Consider the following 14,746-nt stretch of genomic DNA (forward strand, 5'->3'; position numbering starts at 1 on the left):
ATCGGGGTTCTCCAACAAACGAGGCTTTTCAGACGCGGTCCAAGTCCGAGAGGGCAGCGGCAAGGAAGATGGGACTCGAGGGACCAGAGACGTCTCGAGTCGCTGTGTGATGAGTTGAAGCTGTGGCTGAGTGCAGGATGCGAGAAATGCACCGGGAAACGAACACGAGCAAAGACCGGTTCTCTCTGGTTGACGCAGAATAATTGTTGCTGATCGAAGTTCAGGTGGAGCCAAAAGGGGCACGGATGGGAGTGGAGCTGGCGATCCGCGACGCTATTTGGCTATTTGGTTCGTGACTTTTCTGGGGGCGCGTCAGATCGGTTGCCAGTGGAGTTTTTACGGTTGCAAGCACTGCTTCCCCAAATTATTTGCGTAAAAAAGATGAGCATGAGAGGCATTGGCTACTTTCGCTCACTGAATGCGTTGCTATTACAGACTGGCCGGTGCTACCTAGATGCTGCCTAGAGGCCGAGTACGCGTACGCCCCTTGGACTCCCGCAAAATAGCATGGATTTGAACGCGTGAATCAATTCAATGTCACCCAAATTAATACCATGAAGCCATGTTATCATGAATACGACCTTGCTATGCCTAGGCAGTGAGCTCTATAGTATTGAACATGGTCATGATGCGGTCATCGTGGCGTTGTGACGAGTTGGTATCGTCTACCAGGCGTGAATCTTGACATCCATAGTTACACCAATACCTACAAGCCTCTTGCTCGCTAATAAACGACGGCATCATGTCTGGGTTCTGCTACAGCCCAGAGATTCTCGAGGGCATGCCTCGGTGGCTCATCTCTGAGCTCAAACAATATGAGGATTGGTTCGTTATCGAAGCACCGGAACTCAAGAAGATCACCGATCATTTTGTCAAAGAACTGGAACGAGGTCTTACCAAGGATGGGGGCAACATTGTGGGTATTCTGTCTTCTTCAGTCGACATCTTAGGAATAGAGGGCTGACACTAATCCGTATTACACAGCCAATGAATGTCACTTGGGTGATGGAGTTCCCAAGCGGCGGCGAGGAAGGACGCATCTTGACTTTGGACATGGGTGGGACATATCTGCGTGTGTGCGAAGTATGCTTCTCCCAGGGCCAGGGAGACTTTGAGCAGACGCAGAGAAAGTTTAGGCTGCCGGAGGAGGTCAAGACGGGCAGCACAGCTGAGCAGCTGTGGGATTGGATTGCGGAGCATCTGCAAGTTTTCCTCCATGAGCATCACGCAGGGGGCCAATGTAGTGGTGTTCTCCCATTATCCTTTTCCTTTTCCTTTCCAGTCGACCAAAGATCCATACGGAGCGGATTTCTCCAGCGTTGGACAAAGAATTTCAATGTGTCGGGGGTAGAAGGCCACGATGTTGTTGCCCAGCTTGAATCTGCCTTTCAAAAAAGGGTAAGTCTTTCTGGCTGTCAAGCAGAGTTGACTTCGGCTCATGCAGTTAGAAACTTCCGGTGCGAGTTGTGGCGCTGATCAATGACACTACTGGAACCCTCATCGCATCGCACTATCGGGACCCTCAGATCAAGATCGGCAGCATATTCAGCACTGGCTGCAACGCGGCCTACATGGAAGAATGTCGATATATCCCCAAGCTTCGTGGCCTCGGTCTGCCCGAAAATGCGAATGTAATCATCAACACCGAATATGGCGCATTCGATAACGATCGAAAAGTGTTGCCATTGACGAAGTTTGACCACAAGATCGATGAGGAATCCATCCGTCCTGGAACACAGATATTCGAGAAGATGGTTGCTGGTCTGTACATCGGAGAAGTGCTCCGTCTTATCCTTGTGACATTGCACGAGGAAGGAAAAATGTTCGAAGGTCAGGATATCACGCATCTCCGGAAGGAAAACGCGTTGGAGGCATCATTTCTCTCAATTGCAGAGACAGACTTTTCGCCCGGCCTCGACGAGATGAGGAAGGAGTTCGAGAAAACGTTGAGCCTAACGCCTAGTCTGGATGAGTTAAAGGCTTGCCGATATCTGATTGTGCTCGTCGGGACACGCGCCGCGCGTCTGTACGCATGCGGGATTGCAGCTATTTACAAGAAGAAAGATCTCCGTAAATGTCATGTTGGGGTGGATGGCGCGGTGTTCAATAGGTACAGGGGGTTCAAGGAGCGAGCGTTGCAAGGACTGCGAGACATTTTCGACTGGCCGCCGGGGGAACTCGAACTCATCTCGCTCAATCCATCTGAGGATGGGTCAAGTGTAGGTGCAGCACTAGCTGCAGCACTGGTTCTGAAAGCGGAGCAGAAGGAGAAGAGCGTTGAACAATAGTTAGAGATGGAGGGAACTGGCAAATGCTTGGCTCGGCCTGATCGCGGCGCCGATAGCGATAAGCAATTTCTCCACAATCAACAATCCGTCTTTCCTCTACCATCTGCCCTCAGTAACCACGATGCGCTTCCGGACACAACTAAAGAATACTAAGACTTTCTCCAGTGGGTGTTTCTATCTCTGGCGGATGGAATCAAGCTGACCGGTCCAGAATTGACCGCCTCTCTTTCGTCGCTGGGTAAGATATGCTGGATGCGCCTGGAATATGATGTGGTGCGCTTCACCATCATCCCGGATCAAGGAACCCAGGTCTGGGCTCAAATACCAGTTGTACGCGTCCCATTGAGGCCTTCCCGGTTGAAAAGTGTCAAACTAGCTAATCCGTTACCAAGGACACCATTTTCGATGAGGACTCCTACGAAATGGAGTCCAATTCTGAGGCCATCAATATTGAAATTAACATCAGTGTCTTGAACCGTGCCCTACGTTCAGCCTTTGGCGCTTCGTCGGCACAGCTACGTCTCACAAAAAAAGACAGAATGCCTCTTCTGGCATTGACTGTGCTCTCAACCGAATGGACAGAGGGCAACATGGCCCTCGCTACAGACGGTGCCCAACAAGGCCCCGCCGCTGCACCCCACGAAGAAGTCGTCGGGGACCGAAGAGCCCGGGAACGAGAGACTTGGATCACGCAAGAAATCCCCATTAAAATCTTGCACGAGTCCGCCGTGGAAGGTCTGCATGAGCCGCACTGCCCGGATCCAGACGTGCACATCATTCTTCCCGGCCTGGCGCAGCTGAAAAGCATCTCCGATCGTTTTACAAAGCTGGCATCTTCGGACGCTCATAATCGGCAGCCGGGTGTCATCGCTGCCGATGCACCGGGGATGCACACTTCCTTCGGTGCGTCCGCCACTAACACTGCATCCACAACACTTTCGACCAACACGGGCCCCAAGTTGGAACTGTCGGCCAATATGCATGGCAAGCTACGACTAGCTATTGCGACGGATGAGCTTCGTATTGCGAGTATTTGGTCGGGGCTGGTGAATCCGCCGTTGGATCCGGCTCATATCACCCAAGATCAGTATTCTCAACTACCGAGTGAGCGAATGCGTGAAGTGGGTGACGATGATGAATCTGGCTGGGCAAAGGTGCGCATTGATGGCAAAGATTGGAGTCGTGTTCTGAGTGTCGGGAGACTCAGCCCGAAAGTGGTTGCTTGTGAGTTCATGGCCCCTAAGAAGCTTTGTTGGTTCAGAATTTCTAATTAGACCCCTCTTCAAATCTGAGCAGGCTTCATTAACGAGATGGCACTGGTTCTTTACGTCTATCTGCCGGGCAATTGGAATGGGGAGGAATCGTGTCTGACAGTAGGTGGAAGCCCAGCTTCTGTGCTTGACAGCGATGGGGTCTAACAGTGTCCTAGTATTACATCAACTCTTTTATGACATGAGCCGCTAACTATCCTTGACCACGAAAGCTGCAGCCGACGTGCTAGAGATCTTGCACATTCTACCTGGAAAACCAGAGGATGGCAATAGCTGGTCATTATCAAGGTCCTTGCTAGAACAACGCGCATAGGGAAAGCCATGCGGAAAGAAACGTCCAAATCCAAGGCGCGAAGAAAAGGAAATCCACAAATCACAGTATACCTGAGGATACCTGCAAGGGCAAGGGTGATGATATACATTATGCAAGGATAATAATTCCCCTCGCTTCGCAGGCGAAGAGAATCGCAGCAGAGAACAGCAGGAAACGAGCTATGTGCAAGGTTTTGTGATGATAGGTTCAGTGTGCAAAACGCCGGTGAATGAAGTGCCTGCCCTGTCACAAGACAAAACACGTGCAGGATGCTGGGGAAATAGGTCTTCACAATGGGGAATCTATTATATAGGGTGACAGGGAGACTTGAGAAAAGAAGAGAAGAGAAGCAAAATAGGAGACATAGGCGGCATATTAAAACAAAAGAAAGAACATAATAAAAAATCCCGTCAGTCGCTGCCTGGTCAAGAAATCGCTTTCAGGGCAAAATCTAACGGCATGAGATTATTTCGCCATGACATCAACATAGCGGCCTTTCTTCTTGCCACGGACAGTGTTGCCCTTACGCGCCTGAGGAGCACCAAGAAGATCATCAATCGAGCTGGCATGAGCGAGAGAGGATGGTGGTCGAGACGGTCCGCCTGAGCTACCAGGCGGCGTTGACATAGTGGCGCCGGTGGAGACGGACCGCGGCATGGAACCCAAGGGAGGTGGCACACTAAGTGTGGATACCGCGGGACTTGATGATAGTGGAGGAGGGGCATCACTCGAGGAAGATGGAGGTCGACTGCCGGAGGTCGCCGACATTGGTGGCGCAGGAGGGGGCATGCTGCCGGAGCTGGCGGCTCGACTGGGAGGAGCCGAGCCTCGTGGAGGCGGCGGCGTGGCACGGACAGGAGCGGCAGAGTTGGGATCCTTCTTGTTAACCCATTTCTTCAATTCCTTGTCGTAATAGAACGAATTCTCTTCGCCAAGTTTGGCTTTGATGGGACCACCACCGACGTTGTCAGACTCCTTCTTACCACCACCAAACCATCCTCCAAACCAGCCCTTCTTGGGTTGCTGGGCGGCTCGGTTAGCTGTAATAGAGTTAGTATCACTCATTTGCAAAAGGCTCTTTGAATCCTTACCATCTTCTTCAGCAGCCTTTCTAAACGCCTCATCCGCTTTTCGGTCGTTCTCTGCCTTCTGGGCTTTCTGAATGGCCGCGGCTCGAGCAGCAAGATCGTCATCATCCTCCTCCTCCATGAATTGCTTTTTCCTGGGTTGTTGGTTTTCTTCCACGGAAAATTGCTCTGTCGGCTGTGGTGAAAGGTTCATGGCAGGGGCATACGACGGTGGCTCGTAGGCATTGCTGGAAGTTGGAGGCATGTGCCCATAACTATCCGATTGGGGCATGCCAGGAGGGCCTTGGTAGTACGGCGACTGACTGACCGAAGCAGGGTCCTGCCCTGGTGGCTGGTAGAAGAGGCCATTCACCGCAGGCTGCACTGGCTGAGCCACTTCTGCGGGAGATTGTGTGGAATCCTCTTCCACCGGAGCAAGAGGTATATACGAAGACTGAGGCGGAGTGGCTTGGTAGCCCGTAATCCCGGGTGAGCCATACATGGGTTCTCCTGGGAACATGTGGGAGTCGACTGGAGAAGGCTGTTCCTGCGAGCTTCGACGTTGTCCGAAGGGAACACCGCCGGAGATAGATCTTTGTGAATCCATGGAGGATCGACCACGAAATTGTTCAGGCGAAGCATTCGGGGCGTATTGATTGGATGGAAGGTATCTCGACGGGCCACCAGTGGGGATTGGCTGTGCGCCTACCCCGGTATAGGAACCGTAGAGATCCGACACAGATGGAGATCGGCTGACAGTTGGAGTTCCAGCCACATTAGCGAAAGGTCCAAAGTCAGCAGTCTCACCTGCCCTGCCGGAGCCCGTCGATGCTGCGTCACTATCGTCACCCGCCACGAAGCTATTAAATCGAGCCCACATGGACCCAGAAACCTTTTCCATGCTGGGCTTTGAGATCCAGGACGAAGTGCCGTCACCGGTTGTCTGCCGAAGTCGAGCAGACAGCTCATCGACTTCAGCGAACAGTTTCTGATGGTGATAGGGAGAAGGCCGAGTGGTCGCTTTGAGAGCTGACGCGACCCCATCACAGTAATTCTGCGCTTCCAATTTGCGTCCTCGGTCAGCCAGTTGCTTCGCATGAAGGACCTTGAATGCGAGAAGATAAGGCAAAGCTGCTGCCGCAGAATTCCCCAGAACTGATGTGGCAAACTCATAAGTCTCGGTCAGCAAGATAGCGTCTTCGTCCATCAAGGCTGAAGAGGACACTTGATGGTCGATGCCAAGAAGCACGATGTTGGCATGTGGATCGTCTGCGCCGCCAAATGCAGCAGCCCGCGAGAATATAAAGCAAATATGCGCAGCTTCTGTGCGGCCATATGACGCAAGGAGACGACCAAGAGCCAACAGACCTTTTTGATCCTCAGAACTGCGGTTGCTCAACACTAGCCCAAGCGTATCTCTCCAGCTGTTCAAGCCATCAAGGGCGTTCTTAGGTGCACCCTGCTCACCGGCCTTGTTTATCAGGTGGTGGCCAGCTCGCGCAGACGGGGGCACTAGCTCATCAATGCTCTCCTCGGCGTTGCCTGCGAATATTTCATATAGAGCGGCGAGTGACTCGGTATTGCCTGTCGCAGATCTAATTTCCCGTCGAACGAATTCTTGAACAACCTGCTTCCAGGTCGCTTTGTCCATAGTCGATGCAATGACCATTGCGTGGCCCCAAAGGCGACGGTCAACCGCACCCCAAACAGCCTTCTCACGGTCACCTTGAATGAGATTGGTTCGGAGCTCCTCGCTGAATTGAGGGTCGACAGAATCGGGCTGGGACGGAATTTCGAAAGGCTTTGAAACAGCCGGTGTTGAGAAAGTATTATCGTACAACGAATTGAATGTGGGGTTTGAAAGGTTTGGGAAAAAGACTTGACGGAGAGATTGCTCAATTGCAGGTGAACCCTCCAAGACACCATCATTCTCGACCAATATTTTTGTAATCTTCCAAAGCAATATCTTCTCTTCATGACGCTTCTGTGCATCAGGATGAGATAGGTTCAAATTGGGATCAACTTCGTTTTCGAACGCTGCGATCTTGCTCGAAAGCCAGGCTAGAAGATCCTTCTTCTTAGACTTGGCCTTGAGTGGCCCCGGGTGCGGGACAATGGTCTCGATGGCCGGTAGTAATTCGTTCACCGGCGAGAATTTAGGCTGGCCGGGGCTCGGCATAATCATGGGCGCCGTTTGACCAACAGAATATCGAGGAACGTGCTTGGGGAAGCAAGACACAACAGCCCCACCAAATCCGAATTTGAAGATTGGAGCACCTTTCCATCGCTCAAGGGGATCATGTTCTTGTCCATCGGAAGGCGCAATGAAGTGGAGCTGTTGAGAGACACTCAAATTATGCACAGAAGCTTGCGTCGGCGCGTAAGGATTGCTTGGTTTGGTGGGAGAGCCCGAGCCGTGAACCGAAGCCGGGCGTGGTAGAGTCTCGATAGGGGGCGCAAATGCATGTGGGCTCATCATTTGTTGTCCAGGAGACTGGGTCTGAGACCGACGGGGAGAAACAACCTGGTGATCAGTCATATCAGGGGAGGTTACCACAGCCGGTGCTTGGGCAACGGGGGCGTAGTTATCGTTTGGTACAATACGCTGCGCAAAGTCGTTGATATACTCCGGGGGGGCATAGCGGCTCTTGGGAGGTGTTTGCTGTTGCATAATGGGGGAACTGGCAGAGCCATTAGGCAGCTGCGGAGCATATGGCAATCCTTGATCAACACTTGGGCGCTGCGCTCGGGGCGGCGAGAGATCCACCGAGGGCTGGAGCGAAGGTGGTTGCGGTTGCTGCTTGACATCTTCAGGTTGGTAGGAGACCTTTTCATGATATGCCAAAGGACTCGATGTACGTGGCTGGAACGGCAGGTTGTTCGTGTGTCCCGGAACCGTTAACGGCTGAGAGACATATCGATTACGGGTGGAAGCAGCCGGCGGCGCAGGTGAGTATCTCGAAGTTGAAGGCGGTTTGGTCGAACCCTGCAGCACTGGCGGCTTGGGAGAATACCTAGAAGCAGCACTAGGGCCGGCAGGAGCACTTGAAGCCAATGTGGCACCGTAAGGATCCAGGCGTTCCGGCGGCTGTAGACCAGATTGAAGGGGAACATCTGTGGGAGGGGCCGGGGCGGGCGGGGAGACCATACTGATGGCGGCAGGAGCATATGGATTCTTGGGCGGTGGAGCAAACGACGATCCAGTCGCTCCAGCAGGACTGGGATTAGGAGAATATCGCCCGGAGCTAGCAGGTCGAGATTTGGGAGGCGGCAAAGGAAGTTCTTCGAAGAAATTCTTCGGGGCGGGCGGCGGAGCTGCTGCTGCTGCTGCTTGTGGAGGGGGCACGACGGAGGGCAAGGGATGTTGCACCAATCCATTGTCGCGAGGAGGCGGGAGTCGCATAGTGCTTTCCGCCTTCGGGGGAGGAGGCTTTTGGGTAGCCAGAGGTCGTCGCGGCCGAGACAAGTCATCTGGTAGATCATATGGGGATTTGTAGCCTTCCTTTGGCCGTTCTGCAAAGCTCTCTCCACTAGACGTCACAGGATTAGACGTCTCTTGTGAGAAATAAGACGCAGCGGGGGGAGCCGCTCCTGGGATAGCAACCCCCCCAACCAAGTCCGCTGTGGATGGTTGATGTGGTGCGTACACGCCGGGTATGGGTCGTGGCCGAGTCTGCTGCGGAGTCTCAAATGGGCTGTTTAAACCCGCAGGGCCAACGTTTTTTGCAGGCGGAATCGGGCTCTGCGCCACAGGCTGTGTCTCGGAAACGGTGGGTTGAGCGGTATCATCTCCCAGGAGCAAATCATCATCATCCAGTGCGGCCTCCCAGCGCGCCGCCAGATCATCTTCCCCTGCGTCACTGAGTTCGGCCTCCCATCGAGCAGCCAACTCCTCTTCCGAGGGCTCTGGCATTTCTGTCTTATCTTGATGCACTTGTGGGGACGATGCCGCCCTGATGGCATCATCAAGCTGCGCAGCTGCCGAGACATCGCTAGCGGGGGAGTCTAGATCGAATCCTACTGATTCCATAACCTGTGACGTGCTCTTGCGGGTGACGTGGAGACTAGGCACTTTGCTAGCATCCGAATTTTGTGCAGAGCTAAAAAAGCCTTCTGCGTCATCGTTGTCGTTTGCAAAAATGTCATCAGCGGCGAGGGTTTGGTCTATTGTGCGCTCAGGCGAACCCGGTGGGCTGTCGTCTAACAATGGCACTCCTTCCTCATACCTAGAGTCGGCCTCTGGTGGTGCAAAGATGGGTTTCGTCTGGGTATTGAGTTGGTTGAAAAAGTCATCTCCATCAGAGTCTATGTCACCATCAACCTCATTAGCCCAGTAGGCATTGCCACTTGCAGTTGCCCCCATGGTGGATTCCGCAAATCCTGGCTGGTCCGAATCGGCCGGCTGTACTGTCGTTGTGATGGCAGATACTTTGTTTTCAGAATTTCCGGCGACCTCGTTCGAAGATTCCAGGATAGGTTGCGCAGTCTCGGTGTCTGTCAATAAATCGGAGAAGTCGACAGACGTTGCACCAGACGGGAATATCGCATCAACGTGAGTGTCTCCGGCTGCCAGAGATACACCTGCCGGCGTCGAAGTACCGGGGTCCTCGGGATTGCTGGCAGTGGGTTGAGAATTGTTGGTCAATAACGCCGCGAAATCATCAGTCTCGTCACTGGACGCGAAGACGGCCTCGACGGAATGGGTTTCGGTTGACGGAGCTTGAGGCTGGTTGAGTTGAGGTTGAGCAGATTCCGTATTTGTAGACAACAATTCGGAGAACGGAGCATGTTCTTCACCCGGGGGGAATGCGGCTTCGGTTGAGGGAGTCTCGGCTGGAGAGGCTTCGGGCAATGATACCTCAACAGGCCCGGGGTAAACCACTGATTGGTCTGAGTGCCTCTGCACGGATGGCATATCTTTTCGGATTGGATTTGGTAAATCTTCCAGCACAACTTTAGACATCGCGATCTTGGAACAGTCCATACCTGTCCTATTGTCGGAATTCAAAGCATCGGCTCCGGTTGTGTCAAGCGCTGAGTGCACATTCACCATACTTGAGTCGAGTTCGGTATTCTGCGATTGACCAGTGACATCCTCCTGTGGCATATCCCATGCAGAAAAATCGTCATCGCTAAGCGACGGCCTTAGGTTGGATGCTTTGGGCTCATGAGAGCCATCTGCACCCAAACGATCAGACCCGGAGTCTTCTGTTGAAATTGCGACAATAGGTCCAGTTTGTTTCTCTGGACGTAGGGCAGGATTCCAGACGCCCGAGTCATCGGCGGGCGATGTTTGTTGAGCCATAGCGAGCGTATCGTCCTCGATAATCAACTTGATTCGGAGGCCGGAGGAGGCAACCTGACACGTCGCCAGTGACGTTCAGGGTCAACAATCCCAATAACGAAGCTCGCGGCGGGCGCCAAGTTCACCGATCCATTAAATGGCGAAGGATTAAAGGTCCAGAAAAAGAACGCGAATTTTATTAGAAGAGAACAAGGCGAGAATGCATCAGCGGAGGCAAAGGAGAACAGCACGCCTTTTCCCTGAAGCGCGACGGCCCCAGATTGGGCGATCCAACCCGATTCGAGCAGGCGGCTGACTCAGCACATTACGGTCCGTGATGTCGTCAGGTGATTGCGCGCGGCATCACGCTTCCCCAGGCAGGCACTCTATGCAACTGTCGACATCTGCACAGGAGTTCCGACGTTGATGGAGATCGGTTGCTCAACGATCGCTGGGCATATTTCTTCCTCCATTTCATGCCAAGTTCCTGCCCACATTATCCTCATCATGCTGCCGTGGAACCTGAAGGCCACTTGACTGGTTATCTGACATGATCCTTTATTTCCCGATAGGGCCCAAATTGCAATACAGCTCATGATCGGAGCATTCTGAACATTCGCAGGCATTGAATTTGCCATCATGCCTTCAACATCGGATTATCTGCATCCTCTTCACCGGCCTGATGACGCCGACGACTTCTCGGGATCTGATGACGACTTGGACCTCGAGGAACTTGATCCCGACACCGCCCCTCAGCAATCCTCCCGAGTCTCCCGGGATTATACTGGACAGTTAAAAAACTTTGGCCCAGGAATTGCTCTTCGGAACTTACGCGTTGGTTCAGGCAGTCGATGGCGGCGCAGTCCCTCCGGTGATGGGGAACCAGATGAGGATACAGAAGCATTGCTGGAGAATCGGGGCGAGAATGGACTACGCAGGTCGCATGCAAGCTCGCGGAATATAACAGAAGACGAGGCACCCCTCCTCGATCGACGAGGCTCGACACGCATGTTCAAAGACGATCAGCCCTCCAAACCCAGCCGGTTCCGCCTGCCAATTTTCAAGGGCCCGAATTTCCTGCAGGGTGCGTCGAATCGACTTCGACAGAATGCCGATAATAACTCCCTCAAACCTCCTCGAGATGTCCTTGTTGGGCAATACCAAGCGACCAAATACCCGCCCAACGTCGTCTCGAACGCCAAATACACCCCCTGGAGTTTCCTACCTCGAACGCTGTACAATGAGTTCTCCTTCTTTTTCAACATTTACTTCCTCCTCGTCGCATTGTCACAAGTTATCCCTGTACTAAGGATTGGTTATATGTCTTCCTACATTGCACCTTTGGCATTTGTGGTCTCGATATCTCTGGGCAAAGAGGCCCTTGATGACATTGCACGTCGACGAAGGGACGCTGAAGCAAATTCGGAGGAGTTTACCGTTCTTTCTCTTGAAAGATCTGGCGTGAGGGAGATGACCAAAAAATCGCGGGACCTTAAAGTCGGAGATGTCCTCAAGGTCCGCAAAAACCAGCGTTTGCCCGCGGATGTGGTGATACTAAAGAGCATCTCCAATTATTCGGGCTCAAGTCGTCAGAATTCGCTCGAAGGAAATACCTCTGGAGTACCTACCGATTTGCTTGAATCTGGCCAAGGATCATCCGAGCCACCTCTTGCGACTGGATCCAGTCCTGACCCTGACAATGCTGCCAGCGACACCTTTATTCGAACGGACCAGCTAGATGGTGAAACTGATTGGAAACTTCGTCTCCCTTCTGCCTTGTCCCAGCCCCTCACCTTTGGTGACTTCACTCGGCTCAAGATCACTGCAAGCCCTCCGGACCAACGAGTCAACGATTTTGTGGGCACGGTTGAACTCGGTCCTCCGTCGGGATTCTACGATGCTCATGTCGACAAGTCATCTTCGCCGTCCCCAGATGGGGAGCTTCAGAGTAGTGAGAGCCAAGAGTCCAACTCAGCACCATTAACCATCGACAATACTGCTTGGGCCAATACAGTCCTCGCATCAAACACCATAACCTACGCTGCAATCATCTACACTGGGTCCCAGACTCGAGCCGCTCTCTCAACCTCACCCTCCCGATCCAAGGTGGGCTTGCTCGAATATGAAATCAACAATCTAACAAAGATTCTGTGTATCTTGACGCTCGCCTTGTCGATAGTGCTGGTTGCCCTGGAAGGCTTCGAGCCAACAAATGACAAGGTGTGGTATGTGGCGATCATGATATATCTCATTCTCTTCTCTACAATAATACCGATGAGTCTTCGAGTCAACCTGGATATGGCAAAATCAGTGTATGGTCGATTCATCGAGCGTGACAAGGATATTCCAGACACTGTGGTCAGGACAAGTACGATCCCGGAGGATTTGGGCAGAATTGAATATTTGCTCTCAGACAAAACCGGGACATTGACTCAAAATGGTGAGTTCATCTGAAAGTTGCTCAGAGACAATTGCTAATCTAAACTCAGAGATGGAATTAAAGAAGATCCACGTCGGCACAGTTTCGTATGCCAACGAGGCAATGGATGAGGTCACATCTTTTATCCGTCAAGGCTTTGCTGGCAACTCCTTGACGACGCCATCGACTGTCTTTGGGACGCAGGCTGGCCAAGGAGCAGCCCCACGTACACGACGAGAAATTGGTTCTCGTGTTCGAGATATCCTCTTAGCTCTTGCTCTTTGCCACAACGTCACTCCAACCACCGAGGAAGAGGACGGACAAAAAGTGACCAACTATCAGGCTTCGTCTCCAGATGAAATCGCTATTGTACGATACACTGAAGAAGTTGGTCTGAAGTTGTCGTACCGTGACCGTCAAAATGTGGTTCTCGAGTCCACCGACTCCAAGCAAGTCGTTGTTCGGGTCCGTATCCTCGATATTTTCCCCTTCACATCTGACAGCAAACGAATGGGCATCATTGTTGAGTTCCAGCAAGATGAGAACATGCTTGATACCGGAGGGAAAACCGAACCCGAGATTTGGTTCTATCAGAAGGGTGCAGACACTGTCATGTCATCGATCGTTGCAGCCAATGACTGGCTTGATGAAGAGACAGCCAATATGGCGCGCGAGGGTTTGCGGACTCTGGTAGTCGGCAGAAAGCGGCTTTCTCTCCAGCAGTACCAGGGATTTTCCGGTAAATATAAGCAAGCATCGCTGTCCCTGCAAGGGCGGGACGTTGGCATGGCCAAGGTGGTGAGCGAGTATCTTGAACAAGACCTGGAGCTGCTCGGTGTGACCGGTGTGGAGGATCGCCTGCAACGTGATGTCAAATCCTCATTGGAACTGATGCGCAATGCAGGTGTGAAGATCTGGATGTTGACTGGAGACAAGGTGGAGACCGCCCGATGTGTTGCTATATCTGCCAAATTGGTCTCTCGAGGCCAGTACATTCACACCGTTTCCAAAGTCACGGACAAGTCAGCCGCTCAGGAAGCCTTGGACTTCCTACGCAACAAGACCGACTGCTGCCTGCTAATTGATGGCGAGTCACTGGGCCTGATGCTTGGACAATTCCGGTCTGCGTTCATCTCTGTTGCTGTGCTTCTGCCTGCTGTGATTGCTTGTCGATGCTCTCCGACCCAAAAGGCTGAAGTTGCAAACTTGATACGTCATCACACAAAAAAACGTGTCTGCTGCATTGGTGACGGCGGTAACGACGTGTCCATGATCCAAGCAGCTGACGTTGGTATCGGAATTGTGGGCAAGGAAGGTCGCCAAGCTTCTCTGGCTGCTGACTTCAGTATCACTCAGTTCCATCATCTGACGAAACTCCTGGTTTGGCATGGACGCAATTCATATAAGCGGTCTGCCAAACTGGCACAGTTCATCATGCATCGCGGTCTGATCATCAGTGTGTGCCAAACCATGTACAGCATTGCAGGTCATTTCGACCCCAAGGGTCTTTTTATCAACTGGCTTATGATCGGTTATGCCACTGTCTACACCAATGCACCCGTCTTTTCGCTCGTCTTCGATCGAGACGTGGATGAGCGGCTTGCCAATCTCTACCCGGAACTGTACAAGGAGCTCAAGACAGGGAAGAGTCTTAGCTACCGCTCGTTCTTTACCTGGGTTCTCATTTCTGTTTACCAGGGCGCTGTCATCCAAGGTCTCTCCCAAATCTTGCTAGATACCATCACCGGGCCACGTCTGGTCAGTGTATCTTTTACAGCCCTCGTTCTTAACGAGCTCGGGATGGTCGCTATCTCGATCACGACTTGGCATCCTATCATGATCCTCTGTCTGGTTGGCACCGCCCTGGTGTATGCTGGCAGTGTCCCCTTCCTCGGTGATTACTTCAATCTCCGCTACGTGATCACCCTCGATTGGCTATGGCGTGTCGTCGCCGTGCTAGCTGTCTCTCTGCTACCTGTATGGGCTGGAAAGCTTATCCAGCAGTCCTGGAACCCACCAAGCTACCGCAAAGTGCGAGGCTGATGCTTTTGAGGCGTAATCGTGCTTGGTCTCTTTCGCTTCGACTGTTCACATGGCTGCAGTA

General features: G+C 52.6%; 4 protein-coding genes across 4 annotated transcripts; 3 read left to right on the forward strand and 1 right to left on the reverse strand.

Moving 5' to 3' along the window:
* Positions 1-742: 742 nt before the first annotated feature.
* On the forward strand, positions 743-2,288 carry hxkB (putative hexokinase; the record flags this gene model as incomplete). Its single annotated transcript, XM_056948780.1, has 3 exons — positions 743-916; positions 985-1,240; positions 1,465-2,288. 3 exons carry the CDS (start codon positions 743-745, stop codon positions 2,286-2,288), a joined length of 1,254 nt encoding a protein of 417 aa, XP_056796005.1.
* Positions 2,289-2,710: 422 nt separating this feature from the next.
* Positions 2,711-3,562, forward strand: N7459_009613 (uncharacterized protein; the record flags this gene model as incomplete). Its single annotated transcript, XM_056948781.1, has 1 exon — positions 2,711-3,562. The coding sequence occupies one exon, from the start codon at positions 2,711-2,713 to the stop codon at positions 3,560-3,562; it is 852 nt and encodes a 283-aa protein (XP_056796006.1).
* Positions 3,563-4,337: 775 nt separating this feature from the next.
* sec16 (COPII coat assembly protein SEC16) lies at positions 4,338-11,127 on the reverse strand (the record flags this gene model as incomplete). Its single annotated transcript, XM_056948782.1, has 3 exons — positions 4,338-4,912; positions 4,964-10,298; positions 11,056-11,127. 3 exons carry the CDS (start codon positions 11,125-11,127, stop codon positions 4,338-4,340), a joined length of 5,982 nt encoding a protein of 1,993 aa, XP_056796007.1.
* Positions 10,863-14,685, forward strand: N7459_009615 (aminophospholipid-translocating P4-type ATPase NEO1; the record flags this gene model as incomplete). The annotated part of the gene is made up of 2 exons (XM_056948783.1): positions 10,863-12,663; positions 12,713-14,685. The coding sequence occupies 2 exons, from the start codon at positions 10,863-10,865 to the stop codon at positions 14,683-14,685; spliced, it is 3,774 nt and encodes a 1,257-aa protein (XP_056796008.1).
* Positions 14,686-14,746: the final 61 nt, after the last annotated feature.

This window comes from Penicillium hispanicum, assembly GCF_028827665.1.
Source record: "Penicillium hispanicum strain IBT 35686 chromosome Unknown utg000008l_segment0_segment0, whole genome shotgun sequence".
NCBI classification, from domain to species: Eukaryota; Fungi; Ascomycota; class Eurotiomycetes; order Eurotiales; family Aspergillaceae; genus Penicillium; species Penicillium hispanicum.